Below are 18,191 nucleotides of genomic sequence, written 5' to 3'. Positions count from 1 at the left end.
CTCTCACTTCTTTTCATTCCCTCCTTCAAGTGAACAGTATTAGTGGACTAACGTAGGGAATTGTAAATGAGGGTTTAGGGGGCGATTTTGGATTCAGTCTTTGTGTTTGGTCATTGTCTGCCTTAATCATTGATTTGTTGTCACGGACACTAATTATGTTCAGCTGTGCACTCATCAATCACCATCATTATCACCTATGTTCGGTTCTGTTTCAGTTTAGTGGCAGGTGTCTTCTATCTTGGATGGGTTGCATGTTACTCTGTGCCTGTTGGATTTTTTAAATATTACCTATTTGCCTTAATCTCCATCTTCATCTTTGTGTGTTTAGGCCTACAACCTCCCTTGTGACACAAATAGTATTTGCCATTATTTATAAGCAGGGCTTGACATTAACTTTTTTGCTCACCAGCCACTGTGGCAATAGGGAGTTTACAATTTGGGCACCGATACCATTGGGGAATAACTATCATATAGTTAGGTTATATAGCCTATTATAGTTATAGATTTTTATAAGTATCTCATAATTTGGCAGCCGGTATATTAGGCTGCTGTCACTTTAAGACCTGATGCACGGACCCATTATACTGTTTTACATAGCCAATATACTTGTCTTTATGTGCACGCACTTTGGGTGTGAGCACAAAATCTGCAAGAATAAGAACAATTATGCTCAATACGCGCAATCCCTCGCCGGAATTCTGTACCACCAACAATATTCATCCGGAGCAAATTAAACGAGTGAGTAAAGGGTTTGTGTGTCAACTCGCTGTCGGAGAACTTAGAGTACGAGAACGCGCAGCTGTGTATCTATTCTGCGGAAGAGTTTCAGATATTTCAATATGGATATGTATCGAAAAATCATTATTACTGACAACATTAGATTGCACTTAGTTTATTATTTCAGATGCCTTTTTAAAAGACTAGAATTGAAAAATGTATATTATATAAAATTCAACCCGCCGAAGTGGCTAGTAGACTGCGTTACACGCCAACGCTGAAATCCGCTGCTATACTAAATATTGGAGATGGGGGACTCGAGTCACATGACTTGACTCGAGTCGCAAATTTAAGGACTTAGACTTGCTTGACTAAATTAAGAAAATGACTCGACTTGACTTTGACTGTATGACTCGAGAATAAATCATCGCAACATCAATTGATGAACAAAATGAAAGCATCGGAACCATTGACGCCAGTCATCAGATTCCGCGCGATTGCGTGACGCTGCACAAGCCCAGAAAAAAACGAAAAAACATACATCGCGGTGAAAGCGCTAAATACAAAAACATCTCCCAGCATCGTTTCTTTTTGGATATAAACACTAGAAATTGACCATATTCATACAAGAAGATTTGCTGTACGCATAATAACTGGCAAGGGATATCGGACGACCATCACAACCTCGAACAGTCGAACTTTATTCACCACGTCTAAAAGTAAGCTATGGCTTGTTTAACCTGTTTGTTAGCCTATAGTTAATTTGACTATCTTTAAATCTAGAGAGAATATTGGTCAAAACAGCATGCCTCTTTGTACACAATTATGTTTTCAAATGTAGCGTCAATATTAAAATGATAATTAATGATGGCATATGTTTTGTTTAATACCTTTTAATGGTCTTCTGCAATGTTTGAGGCATATTTATTTTTTCACGCTTTAATGTTGGCCTAATTTCAGTTACATTTACATTTTAGGCTATGTAGTTTGAAATGTTATTTATTTTTTATATTTTATATTTTTATTGTAGTAACCACTCAGCTGTATGTGGACATGCATATTTAAACAAAAAATGTTGCAAATAAAACCATAGTCCACAAATTCTGTAGTTTTAACTTATTTTGATATATAAATTCAGTGAAATCTTCAAATGTTTATGACTTGCCAGTGACTTGTGACCCAAGCTACGACTTGACTTGCTTGACATGAAGCAGTGACTTGACTTGACTTGCTTTTCACAAAATTGACTTGGACTTGCTTGAGACTCGAAGGTTAAGACTTGAGACTTACTTGTGACTTGCACATGTGTGACTTACTCCCACCTCTGCTAAATATACTAAAATATACTATATCGCTATTTGCACTTTAGTGTTTTTGTAATATGGATTATTTTCTCATCCAATTTTTTGAAGAGGCACTAGCCTTCCTTGTCTCCTCAATGGAAACAGCCATGATAGTTGGACAGACGGATAGATAGGATTTTTTTTTCTTCTTCAGATTAATCACTTTTATATTACAGTTAAGTCCTATAATATTGTACAGTCTACATTGGGCTTACATTAATACCCCACAGAGAGACAACAGATCCACAATGATAAAAGAGCTGTATGGCGTTTGTGAAACATATCTCTTTGATGTTAAAATTGTGAAAATAAGAAAATCGCATGGCAAGAGAGAGGATAAGTTTTGAGTTTTTTTTTTTTTTTTTTTGACATAATTGAACTCTGAATCCACGGATTCTCAGCGAACAGAAATCTGTTGTGACTGTATGTGTCAAAAGTTTACTCTTGTGATGTTCCTGTTCTTTGATTCCACAAAAAACTGTCTTTATGATTGAGGGATGAAAAGGGAAGAGGCAAAACAGAAACTTCTGACTCCCTCAAACAGCACCAGGCAATTGAGATGAATCAATCGGGAGCTATGGAGTGCCAAGCCGGGTAAATATTAGTATTGAGCACCTGGGATAAAGAAAAAGCACCTGAAATGTCAAAGACCAAATTGAATTGAAGATGTATATCAACACAATGGCCTATGTGCATTTCCCAACAATCAGACCACCAGTAGGAACGTATTTGCTATGCGGGAGAAGAAGGATTCTAAAAAATATATTAATAAATGTATTTGTAGGGTTACAACCCCGGCAACATTGTTAAATTACACAGAAATGGAGTGGAAAATGAGGGCGCGTTTGTCGATATGATGTGGTGATGCTATGCATTCAGAACAGACAGTAGGTGGTGGACATTTTAGATTATACAGCAGAACACCAGATGTCCTCATACTCATTTAATCATCTTATTGTTTGTTTTTTTACAAAAGTTTTAATCAGACGGGGAGCTGGAACACTGTTTTTATCTTGTGTAGTTGTAAGGTGGTAGGTTCCAAACTGACAGATTCACAAATGACAGAAAAGTCAATAGAGATGTGCTGATGACTCAAAAATCTATATTAATTCAATTGTGATAGATAGATAGATAGATAGATAGATAGATAGATAGATAGATAGATAGATAGATAGATAGATAGATAGATAGATAGATATGATGCATTTCTAAAGATTTAATCTGAATTCTTTTCTCCACATGGATATAAATTTCAGCTGCTGTTATAAATATTCAGTGGTTTCTGTTACTTATGGACAGAAGTTCAGCTTAAAGGTTCTGATGGTAATTTCATGATTTACACACCTTGACCCTTTGCTCTCAGTCATAACCTCATGCGTCCATTTCAGATGGATGTAGTCAGATTTATGCAGTAGTTCTTCGAGACAAACTTTGTAATGCTTAAATGTTTTTCAGCCATATGTTTAGAAATGAACAGTTTTTGAAATTTATTTCATTGAAATTTTGCTTTTATTTATTTTTCTTTCTGGGAAACAGTATAGGTTTTCTATCAGCAGGCATGCTATGTTTCCCACAACACTGCATTTTTTTTTTTTTATGTCGTATTTTTTTATTTTTATTATTTTTTTATTTTGGTCTTTGGAAACACATGCAGAAATGTTGTTTTCCTCCACAGTTTGGTTTTAATTCTCTGTTTTGGTCTTGCATGTATATTACTGTAATGTACACAATGCCCCTGCTGGACAGCACATGCCAGCAGAAAATAGCAGAGAAAAAGAAGCAAAGAAAGGGCTTGAATAATTGAATCATCCTCATAGCCCTTAAGAGGGGAGGTAATGGAGGGATGTCTTTGTACATCTCGATGTTAGGTAAACAAACTCACAAACATCCTCTCTTTCCCAGAAGGCTTGGAGGAAGTTCATGTTAAGGATGATGATTCAGCGTTCCGGTATTGATTTGGTAGATGGGTGACTAATTACTGGAACCTTTTTAAATGGAAACGGACAAGGTTCAGTTGCAAGTTGCATAAAGAGGGATGTTTGATGTAAGGATGTAAGGACTAAAGATGCTCTGAGTGTCTTAGTAATTCCACTGGGACAAAAAGGTCGAGAGAGATGCAGAGATTTTTTATTTTTTATTTTTTTGTGAAATAAATTAATGCTTCTATTTAGCAAGAATGCATTCAATTGATATTAGAATGTTAAACAGTAAATATATTTAGAATGTTACAGAGGATTCATATCTCAAATAAATGCTGTTCAACTTTCTATTCATCACAGAATACTGAAAAAAAATTATCGGCACAATTTTCAACATCGATAATAATAAGAAATGCAAATTAGCACATTAGAATGATTTCTGAAGTATCATTTGACACTGAAGACTGGAGTAATGATGCTGAAAATTCAGCTTTGCCGTCACATGATAAATTACATTTAATGATGACCTGACAAGGGACGGCGGATTCAAAAAGAGCCACTGGCTAAATCTAGTTCAATGCTTTAAATGGAAATATGTATGTTGAATATTGTACATGGTCCCTTTTCAATTCTCACTATTAACTAGTTGCTTATCAGCATGCATATTGATATTGGCTGTTTAAGAGTACTTATAAAGCACATAATGGCTTATTCTGCATGACCATATTATACATCACTTAATCCTACCCATACCTAAACTTAACAACTACCTTACTAACTTTTAAGAGGCAGTAATTAGGAGTGTATTGAGGCAAAAGTCGTAGTTAATAGTTTGTTAATTGTGATAATTGGACACTAATCTAAAGTGTGACCAAATAAATAAACTAAATTGCAATAATATTATTTATATATATATATATATATATATATGTATGTATGTATGTATGTATGTATGTATATATATATATATATGTGTGTGTGTGTGTATGTATGTGTATATGTATATCAAAGCATTGTTTTGTTAGATTTCTTCCATTCCAGATAGGGCGTCCTGAAACTTAGTGATCAGGCAGTTCAGAATTGAATATTGCTTATATAATTTTTTAAAGATCCTTTTTTTATGTAAACTACTTTGAATTACCATTGTGTATGAAACATGCTATATAAATGCCTTGCCTTGCCTTTTGTTTTGACTAACAGTGGAATTTGACCCAATAAACCCATTTGACTCTTTTAAAAAGAATTTCCTACTTCACAGATCCACCATAATGTGATACTTGATACTGTACATGCATATGTTTTCAGCTCCATGTTTTAAACTCTGTGTTCTTCTCTTTAATAGACTTTTAAAGAATATAACACCCATTTGTAAAACATGAGCAATTCAGTTTTAGCATTGAAAGTGTGCACATTTTATGTAAGACAATTAAAAACAGAAGCTGTAGTTAAAGCTCCTTTGTTGTTGAGGTCATTGGCAATGCTTCAACTTTGAAAGATTTTGAAGAAAGTATGTGTGCACGGAGAGACGGAGAGACAGAGAGAGGATGGCTTTGAGGCAAAAAAAAAAAAAAAATCTAAAAGTAATGTTTTGAACCAAAAATAAACACTGTTTCTGAGTCTTTCTGACACTTGTAGAATATCTAATTCCATTACATTTTCACGGAAGTCATGCATGTCTAATGAAATGTTCACACAGCTGAGGTATTTAAGCACAATCAAGCGTACAGCCTGTGAAAACACCATTTTTGGAAGAGAGCTTTGAGGATCCAGCATATACCTTCACATAAAACTTATGATGTGCCAATAACAATTTTGTACTAAGATCCATGATACATGATGCACTGTCTGTACACTGTATGTCTAACCTCTCCATTCATGTGTTGTTTCTGTGTATTGAGCAGAATGTTCCGGTCCACTGGGCATGGAGGGTGGAATCATCTCTAACCAGCAGATAACGGCCTCCTCCACTCACCGAGCTCTCTTCGGCCTCCAGAAATGGTACCCCTACTTTGCCCGGCTGAATAAGAAGGGTCTTGTGAACGCCTGGACCGCAGCCGAGAATGACAGATGGCCCTGGATTCAGGTAACAGATTGACATGGGCATTAAGTCTGTATGGAAATCTATCAACAGTGAATGAACCTGTTGTTGGCAGAAATGTTCTCTTCCTGTCGGCATGTTTATCTGAAAATTATGATCATTGGTATGATCATTTTGTTGTATGTTTGCCTTGATAGTTTTTGTTTCATAGACAAGACAGCTTTTTATGTTTATAGCTACTATTGTACTATGTTTGTGGAAAATTATATTCCAATTTATTTAGCTTTATTGACATGGCATATTTAGTGCATACTGTATTGCCAAGCACTGCAGAATATATAAAGCAATAGAAAAATAAATAAATAATGTTATAAAATAACACCAGTCAATATAACAGTTAAAGGGATAGTTCACCCAAAGATGATGTCATCATTTACTCACCCTCAAGTTGTTCTAAACCGGTATGAGTTTCTGTCTTCTGTTGAACACAAAATAAGATATTTTGAAGAATGTTTGTAATCAAAGTTGATGGACCACTGACTTCCATAGTAGGACAAAAAAAAAAAAATACTATGGAATTGAGTAGGGTCCATCAACTGTCTGGTTACAGACATTCTTAAAAAGATCTACTTTTGTGTTCAACAGGAGAAAGAAACTCATACATGTTTGAAACAACTTGAGGGTGAGTAAATGATGACAAATAGTGTTCAGTTCACTTACTTAAAAAAAAAAATAGTAAACCCGTTGTCTTAAAATTATGAAATAAATAAACGTAATGCTTAATTAAAAAAAAAATAAGTTATGTGAACTTGACAAACCACATTACTTAATTTTTTTGATTAAACATGAAGTTTATTTACTTAATAATTTTAAGGCAACGGGTTTCCTGAATTTTTTTAAGTTAAGTCAACTGATCCCTTTCTTTAAAGTGAATTTTCATTTTTGGGTGAACTATCGATTTAAAACAGTAATATTGTTAAATATGATTACATTTAAAAGAACTGTTTTCTATTTAATACATTTTAAAATGTAATTTATTAATGTGATGGTAAAGCTGAATTTTCTGCAGCCATTACTCCAGTCTTCAGTGTCTCATGATCCTTCAGAATTCAAGAAAAATGTTATTATCATCAGTTGAAAACAGAAGTTGGAAACCAGGATACACTACAATTCTCAAACGTTTGGAAGTTTTTGGTTGTTTTGTTTGTTTTTGTTTTCTTCAGCGGGGAAGCTGGGAATTTAGTAGGATCTTTGTTATTCACTTCAGAAATCAAAACAGTTGTTTTTCTAAATAAATCCCTGCTTGGCTGCAACTCTGTCAGAAATGTTTCAAAAGCGTTGTCCATTCACAGAACCGCTTCATGTTTGTCCATTACTGTCAATTACTATTGATGGCGATGGCAAACTTGCATATAAATATACTTTGTGTATCAATCCATTTCTTTGAGTTTCTTCAGTGGATGATTTAGTATTCATATGCCGTTTCTTTAGCAGAGAACATTTGATTGATAATGCAGACAATCACAGTGGATGGAAGTCTCAGTCCATTTACCTCTAGTTTTACGATGAGTAGCCTCTTGTCAACCTCAGATTTATTCTTTAAATGCCTGCTTGTAAAAGACAGAGACTGAATTGGATTCTTCATTGAATTGATATTCAGCTGGTTGTCTGTGCAGCAGCGTAATATAAAAGAGCTGAGATGAAATTCGGCTGAAGAAAGAAATGAAAGGGATAGTCTGACTGCAGACTTGTGAGCGTAACAAGTTAACCACCATTTGTGCAACGGACGTTGCTCGCAGGTAAAGAGTGAGGATTATTGGTGGAGCGAGAGAGAGAGAGAGATAGAGAGAGAGACAGGGAGGGGAAAGTAGTAAAAAGGGAGAAATCTAAAGCATTTAGGGAATTTGTCTGACTTTAATGATGCCACTTGGGATGGAGATTTTGGTACTCTGGAGCTGCTGGGTTAGAACACAGAGAGGTGTGCTAGAAATATCAGATTGGCTTAAGGCCATATGCTGTGATAGCCTCCACATGACCTCTCTTGAGCTCTCGTCACTTAAATCAGAGGCGACACACAGCGTGTCTGTTTGTCTGACTCTCTTTAACACACTTTTTCCCTCACTGTCATTGTTATTCTGTCTTTTCCTGACATGTATACATCAGTTTCTCACTGTCTTCAAGCCTTATGCTGTGGTGAATAAAATGCTAACTCTAGCGTCATTTACAATGGGGACATCATCATCACTTTCTGCCATTTTTGGCTATGCTGTTTTTGTGAAGAAATGCAATAATTATTAATTATTCCACCTATGCATTAAAATGTAAGAGGTTTTGTCTAAAATGAGCCACTTATTATTCTCGGGGATTTTAAATTCAGATGTGCAGACAGTAATTCTTGCAGAAATTATAAATAGAGACCCTAAAAGAACACTTGAAGGCATCACCGCCTCCCTTCAGCAAAAGCTCAATAACTTTTGTTTTGAAGGTGATAGACAATTAATTTCTCCCTGTATGCTGGGAATCAAAATAAACTTTCAGCAGGGATGTCGATCAAATAGGTCCTAAATAACTAAAATTAAAAAATTAAATACAAATATGAAAAAAATGTTGTTTTCTGTTTATCATAAAGTTATGAACTTACATATAAAAAATAAATAAATAAAAAACATTCCCCTTATTTATTAAAATGTATGGGGTTTTCTGAAAAAATGTGAACATTTGTCTATTAACTCCATTGTACAGTTGTGATCAGAATTATTGACACCCCTGGTAAATATGATACAAATTTTACTGGTCATTTTGGCTACAAAAATAAATCTGCATTGTCTGTCTGTTAGGTTTCTGGTTGCAGCAAAGAGGAAACAGGATTTCTGTGCAGCAGACTTTATGAGCGATAAACTTAAAGGACAAGTTCGGTATTTTACACTTAAAGCCCTGTTTACATATCGTTTCTGATGAAATAGAACGGTTAAGATTAAAATTTTGCATCTTTTGCAGCGATTTTTGTGTGAGCATAACAGTGAACACCCCTGAGCACTCAGTGAGTTTCATCTCTTTGTAAACAAAAGTTTAATGCGTTTTAGGAAGGATATGTTCGAGTGCACCTATGCAGCCATTCTGTAGGTGGGGGGGGGAAGCGAAATAAACCTAAAATTCTCGGGACAGCAGAATGTGTCCAAATTTTAATCTTAACCGTTCTATTTCATCAGAAACGATCTGTAAACAGGGCTTTAAGTGTAAAATACCGAACTTGTCCTTTAAACTTACAGAAACACTCAGGAGACTAAGAACAAGGACAGAACAACCAACATTAACGTCGACAGACCCTGAACAGGACAAAACACAGGGCTTAAATAGACAGAGCAGATGAGGGAAACGAGACACAGCATGGGACAAATGAACTCAATGACAGAAACCATAGTAACAAACAGGCTTGGGATGAACTAATGAAGGAGGAGTGGATAGAAACTGAACACAATGAACATAGAGGAAGTCCAAACACAAACAGAAAAGTGCAACTATCCTTTTGATCTTTCTTTAAAAAAATTGCAAAATTCGTAACATCTTTAGTTGATTGGAACTTCTTGATTATTGCCCTGATGGTTGAAATGGAAATGTTCATTGTTTTTTTGCTATTTTCTTACAGCCACTTTCTATTTTGTGAAGCTTAACAATCATTTGCTGCACATCAGAACTATATTCTTTGGTTTTACTCATTGTGATGAATGATTAAGGAAATTCGGCCTTTGTGTTTCCTCATGTTTATACTCCTGTGAAACAAGAAGTCATAGCTGGACAATTTCATGTTCCTAGTCTCCCTGACGTGCTAAAATGTTTAAATATTAATGGGAATATTCTTCAGAGATATTTTACTCATAAAAAAATGTCTAGGGGTGCCAATAATTGTGGCCAACGTGTTTTGGAGGAAAACATTTATTTCATATTCATGAGCCAGAATCCAAATATACACCAGAGCTGAAGAGGTTAATATATGGAAATATGTTTGTGGATTAGAACCCAGAAACCCTTATACTTCAAGTAAAAATGTTATCTCTAAACCATTGATTAATCTTTAAGATTAAGCTGTTGATCTATTCATATCCACTGAGCTATAAAATCCTATTTCTGGCAGCGGCAGATGTAGGAATGAAGTTATGGAATAAAATTCCATTTCAGAGTTCATTTAAGAACTTTAACTGATCACTGTGTAATGAGGATTTAGCCTTAGGCACTGATTTATGTTTCTGCCGGAGGATTCCCAAACTCCATATAAATTCTCACAGATAGTAGCGGTTCACAAAATAAAATAATTCAATAAATATCTATCTACAATAAGCACTTTACTCAAAACTAACTTTTAAATAATAAAATAACTAGGCTGACTAAATTCAGCTTGAAAATGGCATCTCATTCTTTGCAATATTAGGGTACCCTGTGTTATTTCATCAGTCAATCGTTAAAGTGTGGTGGTTGAAAGCTTTTGGCAACATTAAATCCAGCAGAGAACACAATTCTAGAGAAAAAGCAAGAGCATGCGTCCCGTTTTGTGCTAGAGTGAAGGAAATTCAGAGATTCTTGCTCGCACATTACATGGATGCACTCTCACGTTACAATAATGCGCTCTCAAATGTTTATTTTTTTATTTATTATTTATTTATTTTTCATCATTGGTTAAAATTAATGGGGAATATCTTGTGTTTCTCCGTGGGTTTTTGACCATTTCCGTAGGCGGTCAATCCCACGAACAACCACGGGATCAGTGGACTTAGCTGTAAGTTTTAGTTTCGTCAATTTTAATCTTGTTTTATTTCTTTATTATAATATTGTTTACATTTCATAATTGTCTTGGATCTACTGAGCTTTCCATATGATCGGTTCTGTTTCTTTTTCAAAACTGTAAAATTAAGGTTTTGTTAAATTGTTTGTGTATAACTTAATTAATATTCATGCTTTTGCCATTTTATGACATCAAAGGTTGGGTTTTCATGTTTTATGGGGACATTCCATGGACAATTATTTTTGTACTGTACAAACTGTATATTCTATCCCCTAACACTAACTCTACCCCTAATGCTCACTTAGTATGAATCTCTTAGTGTGTTTTTAAAATGTTTTCCCTCATGGGGACCAAAAATGTCCCCACAAGGATTTTGGATATAGTCATCTTTGTGAGGACATTTTTCCCCCATGACATATGAACCACACACAAACTTTGGGTTTCTATGTTTTATGAGGACATTCCTTAGACATAATGGTTAATGTACAAATGTCTCTGTTACGTATGTAACTCTCGTTCAAGGAGGGAACAAAGACTTAGTCGGACGTACCATACTGAAAGGGAACTGTTTATTCTATCCCAGTACATTAACCCTACCCATCACAGAAAACCTTATGAATTTTTAGATTTTCAAAAAAATAGAACTCATAGTATGATTTATAAGCTTGTTTCCTCATGAGGACCAAAAAAAAAAAAAAAGTGTCTCCAAAAAAATCTAAATTTACTGGTATTACTATACTTGTGGAACTAGGGAATACCAGGACTACACACACACACACACACACACACACACACACACACACACACACACACACACACACACACACACACACACACAAACAGTACAATTGTTATTATTAAGATTTAAAATAGCTGATTTTGTTTTAATATATTTAAAACTATTTATTCCTAATGGCAAAGCTAAATTTTCAGTCTCCATTGCATTTGATGAAAAAGAACAAAATAATAGCATTTATTTGAAATAGAAATATTTTGTAACATTATAAATACTTCACTGTCACTTTTGATCAATGTACAAAATATATTTCTTGCTCATATAAGTCTCATCGTTTGAAAAAAAGAAAACAAAAAAGAAGATAAATCTATTTGTTTATGAAAGAGCTAGAGGGAACATGGAATTCTGTGAGGGTGGAAGAGGCAGATTTGTCAGTAGCACTTGAATCTTGACTTTCTCACTTGTGTGAAATTGCTTTGTGACACACTAGGGAAATTTCTTTAAGCCCATAGTGGACAAAAGCATGAGATTTCATAACTGAAGAAGTGGCACTTTTGAACATGAAGGAAGTGGAATACTCAGCAGCATTCTTTATTCGTTTATTTATTTTATTTCTCAGTGAGGATCAGGATTTTGCTCGTCTCCTCAATATCATGAATCTCACCATACAAGTTATCCACTGTAACATCCAAGGCTTTCATTACAACTTATCAACACTTATCCTCGCCAGGCATGTTTTAGTGTACCCTGTCAGAATCGAGGTGCATAATTTATCCCCAGTTTATATTTTCAAATATCGCAAGGGTAGAAGTTTGTTTGTAACTGCTGTCAGTTTTGAGTATTTCAGCCACATCGCCAATAACACTCACAGTCATTTGACTATGTGTCAAGGCCAGATGTAAGTGGGTGGACCTTGATGAATTCGGATGGACCCCTGTGTCTGTTCTCAAATTTCATTAAATATAATGATTTTATTCCCTTTCCTTAGTCATTATGAGACAATATTTGGCTATGCTACATGCCCAGTTAACTGTACAATAACAGAAACAGTACAATAAGTTGTAAATATGCTTTAAAAGTATTCTCAGCATGCACTGTGGCATTAATGAATCATGCACACTATGCTTTACAATTCATTGTTTAATGCATTATTTGCACTGATGTTGCTGTATTTGCATCTCCTTAAAGTCATGTAGTGTTAACTGGTGCTTATACAGCCTATTTCAAGGATGTGGTTGGTGAGTAATTGTGTGTGTGTGTGGGATGTTAAGTATCACACCAATGAATCTGTAACTGAGATTCAGTCTGTGTTTATTTTGCAAAGACATCATACATGTTTAGATTATTGTTATCTAAGCACATATAAAATGAATTAAAAGCAGAATACAACACTGCTTTGGACAGTTTTATTGTGACTGTGAAAGGAATATATTAAAGGTGAGAAAATACCCAATTTACACTACCATTCAAATGTTTGGGGTTTGGGGTCAGGATTTTTTGTTTTTCTAAGAAAGTAATACTTGAATTACTATGCAAGCATGCATTAAATACATAGAAAATGTCAGTACGTATTATCAATACAATATGTATTTTTCTAAAAGGTTTCTATTTCAATTAAACACTGTTTTGTTGCTATCATGAAACATTTTGAACGTTCAGACTTTGAACCTATTCATTAAAGAATCTTGAAAATAATAAGTTTCCACATAATTTAAGCATCACAAATGTTTTTTTATTCGCTTTGGTACTATTTAGGTTAAGTTAGGTGTACATTTTCAAAACTCTTAGTGCTAATATCACAACAGATCATCAACAGATCACAACCGAAACATTTCATCATGTTTTCAATTGTGTAAGTACAATACACAAAATCACAAAGTATCCTTTTCACAACACAAAATAAGTGTTTCATCTACATAAATGTTTCATTCACAGTAACTGCCTTTCATAAAGCTCTTACTATCAAACTTTTGATTTGCATCTTTTCTTGTTCAGTTTAATACATTTTGTCTATTATTTAATCCAACTGATCTTAATGGTTAATCACTGAATCATTCGGTACACCTATAGATTTCTATAGATATTGATTCTATACACAGTTTCTATAGAACTTGTTTGCAATTTCTGATATGGATAACCAAATGTAATGAATTCTTTTTAACCACCACGATGTTCAGTGCACACGCATGTGTGTGTGTGTGTGTGTCTGTCTGTGTGTGTGTGCGTGCGTGCGTGCGTGCGAGAGAGATGCCATGTGATACTGTAAACAGATTACCATGGTAGGGACTGCCGATTTACTGTAACTCAACCTTCATCTGTAAAGGTCCACTACAGTATAGATTCAGTCAAATGGTATAGAGTGAAATCATTTACTGTATTGCCAGCAAACTCTGTTAGCACAGAACCTCATGGCTGTACTTCATCACACTTTTTGATAACACACTGGATAGATACTATTACAAACCTTATGGATTCAGTTACTTCTAATGTGGCAACTGTAGCCTGTATTACTGTAATTAATTCAGCAACAGCGGTGATTTGAAACATGTATCTTGCATTGTTTGCTGTTGAATGAACTGATTGTTAAAAGTACTAAATTGAAAGAAAATCATACTGTTGTGTTTCTATGATTAAACCAAATGTTCTCATTACATATTACAATAATCTTGTGTTTGAAACAATGATTATGTGGACTGAAAATGTATAACTGTAATGAAAGCATGAGATCAGGTTTTGAAAGAATGACTAGCTGTGTTACAAGTGTGATCAGTTTGGATTTTTGTACTAAGAGTTTTGAAAATGTACAACTTACTTGTGAAAATAGTACCAAAGCGAATAAAAAAAACTGTACTACAAAATTAGCATATGTAAGTAATAAAGTAATTGGATGTAAGGGTGCTGAAAATTCAGCTTTGACATCACAGAAATAAATTGCATTTAAAATACAAAACGGTTCTTTTAAGTTATAATTTCACAATATTACTGTTTTTACTGTAGCCTATTTTTGATCAAATAAATGCAGCCTTTGTGAGCATAAGAGTGCTTTCAGATATATATATATATATATATATATATATATATATATATATGTATGTGTATATATATATATATATATATATATATATATATATATATATATATATATATATATATATATATATATATATATATATATATATATATATATATATATGTATGTGTATATATATATATATGTATCTTAACACCCCTAAACTTTTGAACGGTACTGTGCAACTGAAATATGATAATATGCATTGAGTCATGATTATTTTCTGTGACAAATGAATCTTTCTTTTCAAACTATTAGTATGTTCCAGTAGCTTTGACTGTATGAACCAGCTGTCAATTTGGATGGACTAGAGCAACTCTGGCCCTTACTGTATGTGGCCTTTGTCACTTTTCAGTCCACAAATTTGATCCAGACTGAACCTATATTTGAGCAGCCCAGAATACAAAAAACAAATAAACAAAAAAACATCTCAGTCAGTTTATTCACTTGCCCGTGCTGGTTATGGCTACCTGGCCTCTCTGTCACACAGTATAGAGATTTCAAATCTCAACGTTTCATTGGCTGATTTAAATTTGAGGTGTCGCTTTCTCTGTGTTTCTTTCTCTCTTGTTCTTTCAACTTTTAATTGAACATTAGTCTAAAAAAATCCTTTTTTTAGACCAAAGGGGAAAATTCTTAAACATGATTATGTTGCATTATTATTGCCTAAAAATCTGCTTTTCATCCAACATTAAAAAGGTTTGAACAGCATTAAAAGTAGTTTCTGCTTTGCGGCATGTTTCTCATACAGACAACATGAAGTGTGTCCTTTTTGTCTGCAGATTATCCCTGCAGACACCAGTGACAATCCTTAGGGATGATACTGTCACTTAAAAGTAGCACATCACAGTATCTTTAAAAATGCCCTCACCACAGCAGAAAGCCTGAATGTTTGAGGTGGGATAATTATGACTGTGCGTGACTCAGCAGATTGTATCATAGCATGGGCTTAATAGGCTGGTAAACTGCTTTTGGAGGAACTGCAAGCATGTTCCTGCGTGAGAAGAGTCATAGTTCATTAAGAGGTAATGAGCAGGGCTGTAAGCCATACCACTGTCTAGATGGAAGACAGCAGCAGAATATATATATAGTGGGACACTACACACACATATACTGTTTTAAAAAACAGCAATATATGAAATAGTATTACAGTTTAAAATAACTATTTTAATATTTTATTTTTTAAAGGATTTTTTTCCTGTGATTTATTCCTTCAGCATCTATTAGTAGTAGGGTTGCAAAATTCTGGGAATTTTCAAAGATGGAAACTTTCCATGGGAATTAATGGGAATTTAATGGAATTAACAGGAATTTATGGGAATAAACGGGAATAAACTGGGAATTTTCAAATTTGAAGGTTGGCTCTTCATAGGGAACTTAAATATAGTTGAGGAAAGTATATTTTAGCATAATCTTGACTAAAACAAACCGATGCCATTCAAATACACTTGAATATCCATGCCATTCCTCAATCACATGCACATAGCACACTGCTTACTGCATGGCTACTGAGACCACACCCCCTACTGGCACTGTGCATGCCTCCATCACATGTACAGAAGCCCAAAGCACAAGACTATTGAAGGCACACATTTGAGCCTGTGGACTAAACAAAGTGAAGTAAGTTTTGATGATATTATGGGGAAATATATTTATTAAATGTTTAAATTGAAAATATCACATATAAATGTATACATCTAGTAGATAGCAAGCTGATAAGTTAGATGCTAAATAAGCTAGCATAACTTTATTTACCACATAAGTAGGGCTGGGCGGTATGACAGTATATGTTGTTACCGCGGAAGAAAATGTCTGAATGAAAACCGTAACAGATTTTTTTATTCCGTGTATACCGCAACATGTAAGTAAGTAGGCGTGGTTAACTCGCGTGCAGCGTGCGTGAGACTGAGACACAGATATTTGTCAAAGAAACATGAAGAAAGACCAAGAGGATCCACAAAAGGAATTACGTTTTCAAAATTAACGTGATATTTTCGGGGGGGAAGGCGCAGAAGTCAACTAGAGCAGTGCAGCACACTGAAAGTTTAGAGAGACACACATGCTCGCAACAGGGCTTACTTGACAACAAGTTCATATATCAATATTCTAACGAATAGAAATAACCTTAAATAATGTATCTATCCGTCTCTTATGTGTACAGTTACTTTCAGAGTGGACGCGCAAGCGGTTGCCGTGGTAATGAATATTTCCAAAATTCCCCAGCTTAACTTCCCATGGAAATTTACCGGAAATTTTCCACCCCTTGGCAACCCTAATTAGTAGCATCTATTAGTCTTCAGTGTCACATTCTAATATGCTGAGTTGGGGCTCAAGTAACATTTTTGCTTAATATTTTTGTAGAAACGTGATACGTGTTTCTTTGATGAATAGAAAGTTAAAAAGAACAGCATTTATTTGAAATATATATATATTAGAGATGCACCGATTGATCGGCTGGTGACCGGCGACCGGCCTCACATAGTCTCACATATGCCGATTTTATGCTGGTCAACTACACTCGGGCGCCGCATGATTAACCTTTTAAGCGGATCGGTCTCATTATATGGTATTTTTATTTCTGTGCCCCTGAGAGCACGGTGCCACCAAAGACTGTAAAAAATACGCTGATTTCACTTAGCTGCCATTTTGAAATCGAAAGTGAGGCTCCGGTGGGAAAAACCCTGGAAGTAAAGATAAACAACAATGCCTTTGGACTACCAACCTGAAGCTGCTGCCACGATTTACACTTTTGGATGTTAATATCCAATAGGATATTTATATAGTTCATTCCTGCTTTTTTTTTTTTTACTTTCTGAATAATATATATAAAAAAAATATTTTATTTATAAATGAATTTCACTGTATATAGTCTAAAGTATGACAGAAATGTACAGTTTTAGAATTGACAAAACATCATTAAACACAATAATACGCCATCGCATTCACGACTCTCCTGTGATTAAAGGCGACACTTCCGGTTTTCTTCCCACCGGAGCCTCGCTTTCGATTTCAAAATAACGGCTGCGTGAAATCAGCTTATAGGGTGTCACATTTAAGGCGTTTCTCAATGTTAAGGAAGGATCCTTGGAAGCCAGAATTTCGAGGATGCTACGTCATCGACATCCGTCTAAGGACTGTTCCAATGTCGAGCATCCTCGGAATTTCCTTCGTTCGAAAAATTTCCCATATACAGGAAAGGATGCATATGTGTAGCCTTCGTGCTCTTCGCGCTCTCAAATCACCCACAATCATATGCGCGCAGCTTTGCTATTGTTCAAAAAATTCAAAATGTTGGACGTTAAAGGAGAACTTGGTAGCTTTTTTAACTTAATAAAACTGTCTAGAAATCATTTGGATGGTTAAACAACCTGTTCTGGTGATATTGGTGACTTTCCCCGCTCCCCCCAGCGTTCCCAGGCGGAAAACCAACCTTGCAACTTGTTCACTACCGTCCCGGCAAGATAGAAATTGGAAGTCTCGTGAGAAGCGAAAGCGAGAACGAGAACGAGCGCGAAACACAAATTGCTTTACGGCAATTCGACATAAACACACACGCATTTATGATGTATTACCAGATTACCCACCTCAGTA

At 34.9% G+C, this 18,191-nt stretch overlaps 1 protein-coding gene across 3 annotated transcripts in view; it reads left to right on the top strand.

Moving 5' to 3' along the window:
- The window catches only part of edil3a (EGF-like repeats and discoidin I-like domains 3a), a 183,832-nt gene that overhangs the window by 107,725 nt on the left and 57,916 nt on the right, over positions 1 to 18,191 (top strand). For all 3 annotated transcript variants that reach the window (XM_081366964.1, XM_081366963.1, XM_081366962.1), the window contains one exon: positions 5,881 to 6,062. In XM_081366964.1, the coding sequence (XP_081223090.1) occupies positions 5,881 to 6,062 (182 nt within the window). The remainder of the gene's footprint in view (positions 1 to 5,880; positions 6,063 to 18,191) is intronic.

This window comes from Scardinius erythrophthalmus, assembly GCF_964197995.2.
Source record: "Scardinius erythrophthalmus genome assembly, chromosome: 5".
NCBI classification, from domain to species: Eukaryota; Metazoa; Chordata; class Actinopteri; order Cypriniformes; family Leuciscidae; genus Scardinius; species Scardinius erythrophthalmus.
Note: the sequence above shows the minus strand (reverse complement) of the source record. Positions and strands in the feature narration are given on the sequence as shown.